Below are 16921 nucleotides of genomic sequence, written 5' to 3' on the forward strand. Positions count from 1 at the left end.
ATTTGAACTACCTTCGGTTACGAAGTGGGGAGTAAAGAAATGAAAACTGTTATGTGAGGAGGGTCATAAGATGCCATGCAACTTTGCTTTTCCTCCATTCCTGGAGTCTATGACCAATTTGCCTTCCTCTTTCCAACTTTCAGAGTTCTCCTTTGGCTGTCTCTTGTGTTATTTCCAGGGTTTATGGTTGTACTTCGGGGCAGAGGAGTCTATGCTATCTTATCTGAATTCACCAGAAGTCCTCTATGTGCCCTTCAGAGGCTTACCTGATTAGGTCAGACCCACACTGGATAATGTCCTTTAAGGTCACTGTGCCATGTAACAGAACCTAATCACTTGAATGATATCCCATCATTCTCTCAGTTCCCTTCCCATGAGGGCGAGGAAATTATACAAGGTTATCTATCATTGGGGGTCATCTTAGGATTCTGCCTCCCACAGAAGGCATGTCTGAATGTACTGGAGAGGTAATTAGGCAATTATCATCCTTTGGAAGATAGAAACATGTTAGGACAACAATAAAGCCAAGTATTGTAACAATCATTCTACTTATTTTAAATGAAATAATTCTGGTATCGGAAATATTGATAAAATGCATAATATTCAAGATTTTCAGAATTGAAGGTAAATTTCAGAGGTTTGATCTATTTAAGTCTTCACTTCTGGCCACGAGAATACCTTTTATGTGAAAAATATGCTAGCTCAAGGATGAATTCAAAGACTTACCATGCATTCACTCCCCCACCTTCCACTGATATTTTATGGTTCTTTGTAATTACTACGGCTGCCAGCAGTTCACACAGAAAATAAAGGTCAGTGATGATTCTGACTTTAAATTCTTAGAGTAGGTTTATACTTAACACTGTCCTCATTTATTTCAGTTGCATATGCACAAAACATACGGCTGTTTTTTAAGGTTATGACACAATGCACTTTCACCTCAACCAAGCAATAATTTTAAACAAAATTTGCTAGACTAACCAAGGTATTTAAAAAAAAAAAACAGACAAGTTTTCTGGCTAAATTAAGTTAGAAGAAAAATCCTTCCCTATGTTTGGAAAGAAAACGTGATTTTCTTTTTAATAGCCATATTCTTTAGTTAATACTTTTACCAGTGCAATTAGAATTGAGCTAATGAGGATTGATTTAGAATTCAGGTTTTACCCTTAAGGCTTTTCAGATTACAATTTGAGAGACTCTCAACAAGCAACTGGGTGCTTTGAATCATGCACACAAAGATTAAAAGTCATATGAAACTCATAAAGCACTTCACAGGAGATATTTACAAATTAAAAATTTGTAAACATATTTACAAATTAAAAATTGAAGAACACCTGGTCTTTGGTAGACTAAATTATGTACCCCAACAGAAACATTAATCTTAACCCGTATGCACTTCATCAACTAATCTCCACCTCCCTGTGTTCAGGTTGGGTATAGGTAATGAAATCTATCAAGAGGAGATTGGAGGGTAAGAGGAAAATAAACTCAGGCTATTTATTCCCGTGAGTCATCCGCTCATAAGATTTACACTGGCAGGGGCTGCATGTTCTACCAAAGGTCCTAGCTCCTATTGTGTGGCCCCCTACAATAAGTACAGGACAGGGCATGCTGGGCTCCAGGAGCCTATTCCGTGCCTTGCTCCTTCAAGCCAAGTGGTGGTAATAAGGGCTTCTCACAGCTGCTAGCCAACGGGCACTTCATTCTCTTGGTTTCCCTTCATTCTTTATAGACTTCGGTAACTGGTCCCTTCATGAAACTTTCTTTAATCACCCCTTTCAAGTGTGTCATCTATTTTTAGCCTGGATTCTGAGTGATACATTGGTAGTATGAAATTAGAGAAAGTTAAGCATTTATAGGGGGTGGGATAAACTGAGGGTGAGGGTCATGGGAAGAGATTTTTAAGGCTTTTATAGCCTTCTATGAATGTAATACCCCTTCTTTGTTTATGTGGCTAGTATAAGAATTGTTAGTATAAGAATTTATTATTGTCATTTTGTTTGGGTTGGTGTTTCTTTGCACACATGTCCAAGATAGGGAAAGACTGTGAGGTATCTGGGATTTATGGGATTAGATAAGACTATTGGGATCCATTAGGAAATGTTAATATCATCTTAAGACATTTCTCTCATGGAATCAAGAGCACCCAATCCAGTGTACCTGCTAATTTTCTGTAGAAATTCAGTAAACAGCCATGGTGTGGAACTGGTTTCTAATGTCAGATTTGGACACTAAGACACATTTTTGATGAACAATATCTCCTTTTATTCTGGCACAGAGTTTAGGGAAAGCACAATATTTCCCTTAGAAATTTATGACTCAGTTCAGGTCGTTACTTTCCATCAAACAAATGACTCCGGTTTGCCTATCACTGTACCAGTCTATAGGGCTGAGTGTTCAGATCTCAAAAGTTTCCTCTGTTATCAGAATCTATGACTTTACCACGACAAATAGGACAAGTAGAGTTCTCAGAGAGCCAGCGATCAATGCAGTGGGCATGATATTCATGGAAACAAGGTAGCGTGCGGATCTTATTGCCTTCTGTATATTCTGTGATGCACACGCTACAGACTTTTAGTGCATCATTTTTACTGAAGCTTCTAATTGCCAAGTTGTCAATCTGCTCTTTGGTTAGTCCTGTAGGTAGGTCATCCTCATTTAAAAACAAAAACTGATCCAGTTCGAAGAGCCCAGGCTCATCATCGGATATTATTGGAGATATTTGCTGATGTTCTTGTTCATCCTCTGACGCTATGCCTGATGAGGCGCGTCTTTCGTTACTAACTTCAAACATCTCTGATCTTGTTCGTGCAACTGCATAGCTGAAGCTGGAGCTCGAGCTGGAGATGGAGCCAGAGTAGGAGCTGGAGATGGATGTGGAGCTGGAAATGGAAATAGGACTGCTACTGATACTAGAAATGTAGCTAGATATTGAAATGGAAGTTATTGTGGAAAATGGACTGGAAGAATATCTAGGATCTGAATTGGAATGAACACAGCTACTAGTATCAGAACCATCTCTTCCATTTTGTAACTCTGATCTTTCCATATTTTCACTCGGGTCTAAGTCATTCGGCTCTACATCACCATCACTGTGCCTCAAGTAGTTGTACTCACAACATCCTGTCATCACATGCCTTAATGTGCCATGAGTTGCAACAGATATGGTATCACTTAGACTAGTATTTGAAAATATAGGGATGGGAACTCTTGTGGTACTGACATAAGAGCTCGCATCTTCCAGTTCAGGACGTGACAACATATGCTTAAAACCTCCTTGTTCACTTTCGTGAGTGAACATGTATGGTGTTGGAGACATTAATGGAGTTCTACCAGCTGTGATATCTCTCAGCCAGTAATCTCCAGGATGAACTCTTCTTACTTCAGGATCAAAAAGTAGGGTTGAATTTGTCGGAGATATTAATGGAGTTCTACCAGCTGTGATATCTCTCAGCCAGTAATCTCCAGGATGAGCTCTTCTTACTTCAGGATCAAAAAGGAGGGTTGAATTTGTTGGAGATATTGATGGGGTTCTACCAGCTGTACTATCTCCCAGCCAGTAATCTCCAGAATGAACTCTTCTTACTTCAGTATCAAAAACTAGGGTTGAATTTGTTGGAGATATTAATGGAGTTCTACCAGCTGTGTTATCTCTCTGCCAGAGATCTCCAGGATGAACTCTTCTTACTTCAGGAACAAAAACTATGGTTGAATTTCTCTGTTCGGATTTATCATTGCTGGTTGTTTCGGTAGAACTTGCCTCTTGAGAGGCAGTCCCTGTTTCAGAAGTTGCAAAATGACCCCACATTTGCAACTCAGGTCCAGTTATTTGCTGTCTCAATGACTCGTGGTGGTGGATTCTAGAAAACCTCTCAGTCTCACTCATCAGAGGACGCTCAAAAGTATGAGGTGAGATACTATGATGAGTTCTTGGTGAAATTTCACTCATTGTATACAGAGGTGAGCTACTGTCAACTCTCAGCCTAGTTCTCTGAAGGTCTGGGCTCCCCTGATGGTCTGGGCTCCCGATTCTTGCTCTTTTCTGACCTCTGTTAAGTGGGACTTCTGTAAATGCTTCAGTTACACATTGTGCGAATGTCAATCGCCTTGCAGTTGTTGATTCAAGTCGTGCATTTTCTACGTGCCTAAGGCTATTCTCCATATTTTCACCCCTGGAAGGGCTTTCGGATGATGGATACTCATTTTTTGGATTTAAGCTCCCATTATTGAGGTTAAAATTCACCTTTAAATTGAATTGGGAATCACCATTATTTGGATTAGTCGGGCTCATTGCTCTCTGAGGTTGGTTTTCTCTTTCAGGACTTCCAGTTGTATCTTCATTTTGATCAAAAGAGATAAGCCAGTCTATACGAGAGTCATCATTAGACACATCATCTGGAGAGCCTCCTCTATCTATTAATAAATGAAAGAAAGGGGGAGGAACTATCAGAATATGGACAGTCATAAATAGTGCTCTGAAACTTTGTTTACAAAACAAACAAAAAACAAGAACTTAAAGATTCAGATACTTTAAGTATATTCCACATTTATAGAGCTAATGTTTTTGTGAACTACACTCTCTGTACTTACAAGGAAAGGCAGGGAAGTTTTAATTCCATCTGAAAAGACTCAGCTAGTCCTAACGAAATTTAGAGGATTGTGTGTGTGTGTGTTTTGAAAGAGAATTTGGAAGAAGTATATTTTCAATATTTCATCATATTCAGAACTTAGAATACCACTGTCAGGGGAAACTTTTTTCATTCCATGATCAAAACAGTAATGCAATTAAATGAGGTAAACAATAGTTAATGGACAGTGCTAGTATTTTAATTCAAGTTACATTTTTGGGAAATTCTCGATTTCAATTTTTAACTGAAGTGCCTCTGATAAGGCATAAGGTTGTTTTAAAACATAAGAGTATTGTATCCATTGCCAAAATATAAAAAAAGTTTATAGATTTGAACATATTTGTGGAAGATGGTGGAGTAGGGAACTCTAGGGCTCATTCCTCCTCCAAAAACAGCTAATGGACAGGCAGGAACTGTCTGAAACAACTGTTCTGGGGCTCTTGAGGACAGGGGAGCTCTGTACAGTATCCAGAGACGAGCAGGATGAAGAGGCTGAGAAACTGCAGTAAAGAACTGTGAGTAGCTTGCTCCACTGTGGCTACTGGCACCCACCAACCAGTCTCGAGACAGGCAGCTTCAGGATCCAGTCCCTGGCTGGCTGTTGTGGATGGAGAGATAGGTGAACAGGGCTGGGGGGTGGGGCACAGCCAAATACTGATCATATCTTTTGATTGGTAAGTTCAAATCCCTGGGTTCCAGCTCTAAATTGCTGTTTTAGCCCATTCCAGACAGGGACCACCATAGCCATTGTTTCAACCTCACACCCTACAGGGGCAGAGCTGGTGGAGGTTTAAAGAGAGAGTACTCCCTTAGGGCTGCAGGAAAGTTTGTTGAAGAATGCCATTGGCTGGGCAGGCCAGGAAAGCATAACTTCACGAAGTTGCCAAAAGGAATTTTGATGTCTTATCTGACCCTCTCCCCAAGGATCTTTGCAGCTGTTCTGCATCCCTTTGAGAGTCCCTGGCCCTGTTTTGGCTGAGAAATACTGACTTAGAAGCGTCCCTTATGGGCTGACCATCCCTGCAGAGTTTGCCCTTTAGGAAAAAGCAGCTAGAGGTAAAGAAGGGAGTGATAAAAAAAAATTATAGAGGCAAAATTAAAACAGAGCAGATCATGATTCCTGGAGAAGGAATGGAGGATATGAAGCTTTCTCTATGGGGTGAAACTATTGCAAAAGAAATGCAACATTAAAATTTGTACTGCATATCTGCACAAGAATCAGATGAAAAAGAGCTGAAAAATCTGATCAGTTAACCACAGGCAATTCCAAAGGTCTAGAATAAGTTGAACCAAGTGTCAAAGATGAGCCTTAACACGAAGTCAATCAACAATAAAAACCTAGGTAAGAAAGAGAATGACCTTCAGAGTAAACTCATCAAGATAATCAGATGCCTAGGAATCAGCAAAAAGTGCAAAACATACTAAAGAAACAGAAAGATATGGCCCAGTCAAAAGAAAAAAAGTAAAACTTCTGAGGAGACAATGAATTTGGAACTAATCAAAGATGTTCAAACAGATTTCCTTAATCAATTCAAGGAGATGAAGGAAATTGTGGCTAAAGAGAAAAAGGATATTAAGAAGACATTGTGTGAGCATAAAGAATAATTTGAAACTATGAAAAGAAACACAAATTATGACGATGAAAGACACAATAGAAGAAATTAAAAATATACTAGATACATACAATACAAGATTTGAAAAAGCAGAAGAAAGAATCAGTGAACTGGAAGATAAGACAATAGAAAGCTCACAGACAGCAGAACAGAGAAAAGAATGGAAAAAATTGAGCAGGATTTCAGGGACCTGAATGACAGCAGAAAGCACACTAACATATGCATCTTTTATGAATGATATGAAATACCTGTCCAAGAAACATAATGTACTCCATACAGAATAAATCCTAATAGATCTGCTCTAAGACACATGCTAATCAGCATGTCAAAATGCCAAAGATAAATAGCAACTCCTGAAAGAAGCAAGAGAAAAGTGATTCATCATGCACAAGGGAGGTTCAATAAGACTAAATTCCAGTTTCTCACTGGAAACCAGGGAGGTAAGAAGGCAGTGGTATGATATATTAAAGATACTGAAAGAGAATTACTGTCATCCAAGAATGATTTCTCCCACAAAACTGTCCTTCAAAAATGAGGGAGAGTTTACAATACTCATAGATAAACAGAAACTGAGAGAGTTTAACAAGAGAACTGTCCTTCAATAAATACTAAAAGGAGTTCTGCAGGCCGAAAGGGAAAAAAAAAAGAGAGTGGCTTAGGGTAGAGTGTGGAAATGAAGATTATCTGCAAGAGTAATTAATAGGGTAAAAAGAGAGATAAAAATAAAATATGGCATACAAATATTTAGAAAGGGATAGTGATGATTGTAGCACATTATGTAATCAACAGCACTAAACTCTATAGGTGAATGTGGTTGAAAGGTGAAGTTTTGGGTTGTGGACGTTACTAGAAGGAAAGTTAGAAGATAAAACATGGGACTGAATAACACAGTGAACTCTATTGTGGACAATGTTCTTAGGTTAATAGTACAAGTATAGAAATGCTCTTTTATGAATTATAGAAAATAAGGTGTTAATAATAGGGTGGTATATGGAAAGATATACCTAACGTAAATTATGGACTATAGTTAATAGTAATATTTTAGCATACTGTCATCAATTGTTATGAGGTACCACACCAATGTAAAGTATCAACAATAGGGAAGTATATGTGTTTGTTGTCTTTATCACATGACTTTTATCTAAACCTACAACTTCTCTAATTAATAAAAAAAATTTAAACATTATGCTAAGTGAAAGACTCCAGACACAAAGTACTACATATTATATGATTCCATTTATATAAAATGTAAATATATATAAATCTATAAAGACAGAATTAGATTAATGGTTATGTAGGACTGGGGAAGAATAGAGGGATTGAGAGGGGACTTCTAAGGGGTGTGGGTTTTCTCTTTTTGGTCTAATGAAAATATTCTAAAATTGTCTGTGGCAATGAATGCACAACTGAGCGATCATACTAAAGGCCATTCAGATGGGTTGCATGGTATGTGAATATATCTCAGTAGAACAGCTTTTTAAAAAGTATTTTTTAAGAATTAGAAAAAAGTATTTTATTACTTCTTAATGTTACTTAGATTTTAAATTGACATGAAATTGAAAGCCAGACCAAATGAGTGGAATCATGGCTACACAGAAGGGCATGTTCAAGAACCAAACTATTCTAGTAGCCTGATAAAGAGTAAAAGTATTCCTTACTTCACACTGGGAAGGAATCCATAGATTTGAAGTTACAGCATGGTTTCTGAACCTAGGCACTACTGATGTTTTGGGCTGGATAATTCTTTTTTGTGTTCTTGTGTAATGTAGGATGTTTAACAACATCCCTGGACTTGGTACGCTATATGCCAGTAGCAACCTCTCCTGCCCCCACCCAAATTGTGAGAACCCAGTCTGTCTCCAGATATTGCATATATCTTCAGGTTGGGATGTAGGTATGGGTTGACAAAATTGTCCCGAGTTCAGAGCCATTTGGTTAGAGCTTACAATATTACTTTTTGCTGGTATGGAAGTTACATGTGAATAAGGAAGAAATAATTCAGGAAGTAGGAAAAAATATTTTAACATTTCACCAAAGATCAACTAATTGCTTTTTGTCTTTTTACCAGCAGTTATTTGGCACCAAAACAAGTTGTGCCATTTTCTTATAACTTTTGGTTGACACTTATTATTATGAAATTCTTTATCCACCCCATCTGTTTTTTCCCCAAAAGCAAAACACACCACTATTTTTACCAGAATTTTGTGGTGGCACATCTTCTTTAATTTGTTGTGGTCTTCTCAGCAAGTCTTCTTCAGTACTTTCACCTGGGATGCCTAACAAATCATTCTCTCTCATAAACCTATAATCTTCTTCACTTTGTTGATTTACAAATCTATAAAAAGCTTCTTCGCGAGCCAATTGGTCGCTCTGACTGCTGCACCAGGCGGCAAACCCACTCCCTTTATCATTTGAATCTGAATTTTCCATCTTGATAAACAAGTGGAAAATTATCCGACTGTTAGGACATAGTGTCAGTATCTGACTCAGTCAGTAAACGTCCATTTCCACAGAGACTCTGGGCTTTACCCTACCGCCTTCCCCACCGTCTTATGAGTCTCTGGCTGAGGGCTGCCGTTATGCCAGCACGTGCTAGGGGCCGTTGCTACGCAACATTGTTTTCTCCAATGTAGCCTATCAGAGACCTGAGTCAAGTTAGGTTTCATTCCATTCAAAATTTGCTAGTATTGCCCAACGTATATTATGTACTAAGCACTGTTCTCCACTTCCTCCCACTCCCAGGAGCCTATTCTCAAGCTTCCAAAAGCTTTTTCAAGCTCTGGTACACTCCACTTATTTTTAAGTTAAATTACAGAACACCAAATGCAGTTCGTTACATTACATACAGCTGCTTTCTTCAAAATGACATGCCTAAGGCATCCTAGTTAAATGTAGCAATTCTCATCTTTAGGTGTCCAGGGACTTCTTTTCCTGAAATCCTCGAGTCAGACGCTTACTATTTTTGATAATTCACCAGGCTGAATTATCAGTTGGTTTCTCTCCCTTTTAACTCATTGCGTCTTCTCGTTTCATCGCATTATCTAACCCTCCAGCTTCTGTTAAAAACTTTTGGCAGGTTCACTGTTAACCCAGAAATCCTGAAGGAATCCTCCACAAAGCTGTCCAGTTTCATTTCTGTTATCCTTTCTATTAAACAGTGTAAATATAATTCAAACGAAACCAACCAGAACACCACGGGCACTTTTAAAACAGATCCACAGTAGTGATTTTACGTACGGTAATCAGTGCTGGCTCTGCTGTTTTATTTCCACGTGTGCTAGTGCAGCCTGGATAGACTGGTGAAAATAAAGGTCATTTACAATACAATCTAGAGGGGACCTCTTAAGAGTTCCTGAACTCGTATTTTCAGTCCCACATAGCACTAGTTTTGGAATCCTTCACCCAGGTTGTTCATGTAAGGACAAGATGAAGCTAACTAATTTGTGGCCTCTTATTCAATTTGACTTAGTCTTAGACTAATTCATCCAACATAAACTGAGTCATGTACTGTCCTAGCCACCAAAGATTTGTCAAATGTTCCAGCAGTCTGGACTCCCAAGGAATTCAGATGAAGAAAATATACATACAAAAGATGATCAAAATACAATATATTGTATGCTATAATAGATGCATATATGTAGTATTGTGGAAGTATAGAGAATTGAGCAACATTCGTTATTTAATATGAGCTGGGAAATAGTTCACAGAGATACTACATTTAAACCTGTGTCTTTAAAATCTGAATTTCTGTGCGTGGCAACTGGCACTTAGCAGCGTGTTGGTAGAGAGAGACCACGTCAGACAGAAGAAACAGATTTGAAAGACCTTGGCTTGTTTGAGAAACCATGGCCACATCTTTGGGGATGGAAATGTAAAATTAATCTAAGAAAGAATAATTGACACTGACTATAAATTAGGTTTTGATTTTTTCTCTATAAGAAATATGAAACAAATTAAGGTGTTTTGTTGTTATTTTTTGAGGACAAGCAGTGCGCATTTTTTGTTTTTTACCTCTCTAGCATTCACTTAATATTTTTATAGTCACAGCACCCTGATTTTCTAGTGGGGAAAAATCCACTCCTTAATCTCAGTCCTGGTGGTTTAAGTGCAGCTGAATTCAGTGATATGGATAAACGAATTGACACATGACTCTGCATTGTCCAAACAGTATATCTCATATTGTTGGTTAGGACAATTGGTTTAGTAATGGGCATGCAACCAAAAGCAACCCAATAAAGATCAAATCAGAGATGTAAGCTAGAACTACTGAAAATGAGAAATTATGTTTCCATTGTAGTTGCTATTGTGATAGAACGTAAATTTAAAGATGTTTTTGGCCACCTTGTCTACCTGAGCATGAAGAAAATCAATATCAGGAAAGAAACAAAGGAAGACAAATACAAAGAGACAGTTAAGGGTGAGCAACAGTGGCTCAGTGGCAGAGTTCTTCCTGCCATGCGAAAGACCCGGGTTCAATTCTCGGAGCCTGCCCATGTCAAAAAAAAAAAAAAAAGGCAGTCAGTTGCCTGAGAAATAATTTGACGCACAACTAAAGCCAGATGTACCTTAGGTTTATTAAACCGGCAAGGCAAATTTTTTTCTTTTTGTATTCTGTATGGTGGGGTCATATTTCATCATTTTTCCATGTGAGCATCCCATTATTGCAGTACCATTTGTTGAATTTTTGTTTGTTTGATGTTTTGGGGAAGTTCATGGACTGGGAACCGAACCCAGTTCCCCCACATGGCAGGTGAAGATTCTACCACTGAACTACCCTTGCACCCCCAACCTTTATTTCTAATGCATGTTTTTGTGAAGGATTCCTGTCACATACAATTGGAAGAATTTTAATAATTGCAACAGGAGAATGATATGATCAGTTCTCTACTCTGATGTCAAAAAATAATTTGTCTTAAATTTGCCACATCTAGCTTATTTGCTATTGTCCATTCTATGAAGTTAATATGTTTGTATCCTTTAGGTTTTAAGATGTTTTAGTCTTTTTAAAAAATACAGAATTGACTGTTTTTTTCTGTTAGTCATTTGTTTAATAAGTATTTATTAGGCATTGTAGTTATGTGTAATGAAGTTGAAAGAAATAATCAAACATTTTCACTTGATTATTAATTAATTGTGGTTAAGGCATACAATACTAATTATGTTAGATAAATTTCCCTACTTCTCTGTACCATGAAGTCCTTTCATAATATCCCTATTTTTGTACTTGTTTCATATATTATACTGTGTTCTGATCTCTTGGTTCAATAATATTCATTTAGTTCTCAAATAAAGAGAAAATATCCTGGTATAAAGTGCCACTGAACATCTGGCTTATGTTAAGGAAGAAAATGGCCCTGTTGGGTACTTAAATGTCCTTCACTGATACCTTAAAAACAGTGGGATAATGTTATGTGACCAATTAGCTCCCCGGGGGGATTTGTGAGATGCCTAATTTTAGCAATGTCTTAATTAGTGTGAGCAGGCATGTGTGTTTGCGTGTGTGTGTGCTTTGCTTTGAAGCCATATGTACACCAGAAAAATATGTTCTAAGGTTAGTCCATTCCTCTGGTTGTGAATCCATTGTAAATAGGAGCTTTTGGTGAGGTGTCTTCAGTTAAGGTGTGACCCACCTCATTCAGGATGGGGCTTAATCCTATTACTGGAGTCCTCTGTAAACATGATTAATATGGATAGAGAAAAGTAAAGACAGAAGAAGCAGAAAGCAATGAAACCCAGAAAAGAAGGGAGAAACCATCAGATGCCGCCGTGTGCCTTACCATAACACAGAGGAGCCAGGTACTGCCAGCAGCCAGTCTTTCGGAAGATAGCTTTGTCTTGATGACACCTTGATTTAGACATTTCCTCACCTTATTAATTCCCATTGTTTAAGCCAACCCATTTCATGGTATTTGCTGGAGCAACCTAGGAAACTAAATTACTGTGTGCATGTTTCAAAAGTTTAAAAAGTTCTTTGGTTAGGTTAATAATCATTTACTCAAATGTAGTTTCTGGCTACTAGTAAAAGTAGCTCTATTTCATTTATGTTTTGAAATAGCCTCTTGTAGGGAGAATGCAATTCTTCTCAGACACTGAGGCCCTACAACAATTATTTTCCAATTGAAAGTCTTGTTTTTAAATATTTGCTCCCAAACATCTCTCTCTCTCTCTCTCTCTCTCTCTCTCTCTCTCTCACACACACACACACACACACATACACAATTCAGCATATTGAAAGGCAATATGCTGAGGCAACTCAATATATAGGAAAGAGCATTGGGTTTGGAATAAAGAGACCCAGGTTGAAGTTTATCAGTAATTGTCCAATCATTTAGTCCCTCTAGACTCCAATATCTTAAACTGTAACATGAGAAGGTTGAATCTATTTTTCAGAGTCTGAAAGAGTCACATTATCAGATTAAGGGAATTGGACAGTGGGAATTGAAAATAATGCCTGAACCTGCAGGAAGTAAAGATGAAAGATTGAGTGGGGTTAGAGTCAGTATCAGCAAAGCCAAGCTAATAAGGAAGCAAGGGAGTTAGGGCAGGACTCAATTCCAAAGTTAAGCTAGAAATAACTGTCTTCCATAACATTAATTCAAACTGATAAGTTGATAATGGAGTATTAAGTCATAGATGGTGTGGTAGTTTGAAGCTGTTATGTACCCCAGAAAAAGTCATGTTTTTGTAATCTATTCCTGTGGGTCTAGACCTATCATGGATGGAACTCTTTGATTAGGTTATTTCAATTGAGATATGAACTTCCTCATTCAGGGTGGGTCTTGATCCTCTTGCTGGAGTCCTTTATAAGAGGATAAAACACATACAGAAGCAAAGAGATGACATTCAGAGAAAAGCCCCAGGGGACCTAAAAGAAGACTCACAGAAAACAGACAGGAAGCCACTGAAACCAGAAGCTAAAAGCAATGAAAACGGGAAGAGAAGGACCAGCAGACACCAGCCATGTTTATACACATGTGACAGAGGTGACCCAGATGCCAGCGGCCTGTCTTCAGAGTCCAGGTATTGTCCTGTTGATGGCCTAAGAATTGCAAATTGAAAGGGCTAATAAATCTCCAGTGTAAAAGCCTACCAATTTCTGGCGTATTGTATGTCAGCAGCTTTAGCAAACTAAAACAGATTTTGGTACCGAGAAGTGGGGTGCTGTGAATTGCAAATACCAAAAATGCTGACACAGCTTTATAAGTGGATAAGGGGAAGCTTCTGGAAAAATTTTGAGGAGCTTGATAGAAAAGGCCTAGATTGCTTTGAAGAGACAAAGTGTCCCTGGTGCAACGGGGGAGCTGTGTGGGACTGAGTGAAGGGGAGGGGAGAGGACCTACTGTAAATTGAAAGGGTTAATAAATTAATCCCCAGTGGAAAAGCCTACCCATATATGGTATGTTGCATTTCGGGGACTTTAGCAAACCAAAACAGAATGCAATTCAAGAAGATTGCTGTGGGAAGGTTGGGGCAGCCTTGGGGAGCAAAGCCTTGAGTTGATGTGTGACTTTGAGTGTAGCTTGCTCAATTAATATATTCACACCTTGGATCCCTGGATAACGGTGCTTGGTTGTGTTGATGGTTCTTTCTCAGAAAAACATTTGAGATGGATGACACTGAGGTTTTTTTGTTTCACAATTTTATGAGTGAGAATATAATCACACCAATGTTTTAATTTTTAAAGCTAACACCAAGAAAAATGTTTCAATAGTATAGAATATGCATATGCAAAAAGATACACTCTGCTAACTATAGTTAAAATATTACAAATCTTTTGCTTCTTTAGCATTTGTCATATTTAACTTCATAAATGAATGTGATCAGATTTACCATTTAGGGGACAAGAGGAAAAGTAAATGTGTATTTATCATCCATTTTATGGGCTCACTGTAGGCCCCATTATGTATATGCAAGTCCTGAGTGGCTAGAAGTACAGTTGTCAGACATTTTAATAAACTGGACAGCCATTTGTTTCTGCACAGCACATCATTTTTACACGGGTGAAACCAGGAGAATACAGGAAATGATGGAGTACTCTGCACAGCACACCACCACTTTATCAGCTAACCAGCACGACTTAACTGCTATACCACTGTACCTATTGTACAAAAATACCTAAAAGATTAGAAATGCGTTCGGTAAATAATCTTTTTAAAAAATCAAGTACTTTGACCAGAAATGTATTTATTTGAATGTGGGTTCAGATCACCATTTAGATTTGAAGGTAGATAGCATACACACATTTGCATCAACTTTTGTACTCTTTCAGTTTTAAACAATGAAGGCAATATTCAGTCAATCTTTGGCCACCTTTGGCTACTCAACAAGAAAAGGCTGTAGATGTCTTCTTAACAATCAGGTTGCCCAAGTTAGATTACTCATCTGGCTACCTTCAAACAAAATAAGCCAGCACCCTTGGGAAAACAAATTAAAATAGACCTCAAGTCTTCAAACCAGTCATAAAGAGTAAAATCGTTCAGCTTGCCAAAATAAAGTCGAATAACAGTATTAAAATGGCGTCTAAAATGAAGTTTACACCCGAGGCAAAGCCTAAAGCCAGGATAAAGTTTGCATGTTACAAAATAACCTTTTCAATCACTAGCGGCTTGTTCAAAAGACTCTTCAGATGGACGAGGTGATCTTCCCTCCCTCCCCCTGCCCCCTCCCCCCTCCCCCCTCCCTAGTTAGACTCTTGTGAGTCCTCATCTTGACCGGACACTTCTTCCTCTACAGGAAGCTTGAAGGGACTCCCGGATCGTGATGTACAGTCGGATTCCCTCTTGTATCCTTGCAGAAGGCTTCGGGACGGTGAGGACCATCCGGACTTGGATCTTTGGGTGGGTCCAGATCTAGAAATTGGCGGACCTCTGAGTGAGACCGGGACTCTGAGGGGCGGAAGCAAGACCTGCTCGAGGAGTGGAATGTAGACCTTTTCCTGCTGCTGGAACTGCTGTGGCGAGGACGCTTGGAGCTGCGGCTCCTGCTCTTGGAGTGATGTCTCTTGCACCTGCGGGTCGGCATTTCTCTGCAGCCATGGTAGAGATCTGCTGGGCGACCGTAGCACGACATCTGCACCCGCATCTCTTGGCCATCCACCACGACCCCGTCCAGGGCATCTATCGCTTCCTGGGCTTGGCGCTTGCTGTAGAAGCGGACGAAGGCGAAGCCGCGGGACCTTTTAGTGAAACGGTCTTTCGGGATATACACGTCGCCGATGCGTCCGTACTTCCGGAAGATGCGCCGCAAGGTGCTGGGCCCGGTGCGGTAGGTCAGGTTGTCCACCTTAAGGGAGGTCATGCCGTCCACACTGTGGAGAGGGCGACTGTAACTCATGGCGTTTCAGAGCTAAACTTGGCAGTCCGTGAACTCCAGTAGAGAAATTAACATAGAAACGAATGACCTGGGAGGGCCCGCACATATGACCCAGGCAGCTACAATGGCTTCCTTACATATGTTCGGCTCTTTGTCAAGTTGCTTTTCACGAGATGGGTACTTAGAAACAGCAGAATGTTGGCGCGGCCCCGCCCAGTTCCGTGTCAGAGACCACCTGCGAAACACTGCCATACCCGTTTTTTGCAATTCATGATCACAACACAATCATCTTGTGACTTTTCCACTGGAAATTCAAGCATCCAGGCTTAGTTATGGCTAAAAGTATACAGAAGTACACACACAAAAATGGGACTTGATAAAATTACGAACGTGGCTTGAAATACACTCGGAATGCTAATTGATATGGGCCAGAAACATGTTTCTATTTAGAGACAAACCAGCAAACAAATAAATCACGAGCAGATTAGAGCAATTCAATAAAGCTAACAAAGAAAGAAAGATTGAGAGCCACCTAAAGTGTGTGAACTGTAATAAGAAACTCAGTATGGGTCCCCTTCTCTTCTATAGAGTACTTGAAAAAATGAATGTGCTAAAGGTGTCCTGATCTGTGAATACAAATTATGTAATTTAATATAGCCCACATTATTATAATTTACTCCTTCTTTGTCAGTTCACCCAGTACACTACCTGATGGAGTAGTCTATTTGAGGTGGCATTCCTTTTAAAAATTGTTTTCAGAGTTAATTATGTTTCCTGAAATTGTTGACATCTTTTCTCATGAATCATGTTCATTGCACTTTAATAAATGAGTTTGACAATGATCGGGAGAAGTAAAAAATATTTTATTAAATATTTCCCACCTTCAGGAACACTGTACTCTTTGCAAGCCACATCATCTACACATTAGGAATTTATGTATATGTGCTGTAGGCATCCATTGCTACATGACAAGCTCTACACCAATACGTAGTGGCTGAAATGAGTGATTCATTGTTACTGTATCTCACAATTATATGGCTCAGAAATTCAGACGGGGGGCGGCTGGTGATTCTTCCTGCTCTATTATATCTGCTGCATCAGCTGGGGTGATTCTAATGATATGGAGCTGGAACAACTGGATGTTGCTGGTTCTTTCTCTCTCTCTTTCTCTCTCTCCCCCTTCCAAAGCCTCTCCATGTAACTAGCCTAGCAGCCTGAGGGTCATCAGATTTCTTACATGGTGCCACAGATTTGCAAGAGACCATGACAGAAGCACCAGTCCTATTAGAGTCTAGGCCCAGCCCGGATATAGCATCACTTCCGCATCACTTTCACCGTATTCCATTGGACAAAGGAAACAGGCTAGCC

General features: G+C 39.2%; 1 protein-coding gene and 1 pseudogene across 1 annotated transcript; both read right to left on the reverse strand.

Moving 5' to 3' along the window:
- Window positions 1-2253: 2253 nt before the first annotated feature.
- LOC143671520 (E3 ubiquitin-protein ligase RLIM-like) lies at window positions 2254-8824 on the reverse strand. Its single transcript, XM_077146722.1, has 2 exons — window positions 8437-8824; window positions 2254-4413 (listed from the first exon to the last, which is right to left on the reverse strand). Exons 1-2 carry the CDS (start codon window positions 8669-8671, stop codon window positions 2405-2407), a joined length of 2244 nt encoding a protein of 747 aa, XP_077002837.1. The 5' UTR covers window positions 8672-8824; the 3' UTR covers window positions 2254-2404.
- A 6101-nt stretch (window positions 8825-14925) lies between these two features.
- LOC143670727 (serine/arginine-rich splicing factor 2 pseudogene) lies at window positions 14926-15717 on the reverse strand (annotated as a pseudogene).
- Between the last annotated feature and the right edge of the window lie 1204 nt (window positions 15718-16921).

Source organism: Tamandua tetradactyla, chromosome X (assembly GCF_023851605.1).
Source record: "Tamandua tetradactyla isolate mTamTet1 chromosome X, mTamTet1.pri, whole genome shotgun sequence".
Lineage (NCBI taxonomy): Eukaryota > Metazoa > Chordata > Mammalia > Pilosa > Myrmecophagidae > Tamandua > Tamandua tetradactyla.

Coding starts and splice junctions, on each gene's coding strand:
- LOC143671520 (XM_077146722.1), bottom strand. CDS start 8,671: ATGGAAAATTCAGATTCAAATGATAAAGGGAGTGGGTTTGCCGCCTGG. Junction 4,414..8,436: donor TGTGCCACCACAAAATTCTG/GTAAAAATAGTG, acceptor ATTTATTAATAG/ATAGAGGAGGCTCTCCAGAT.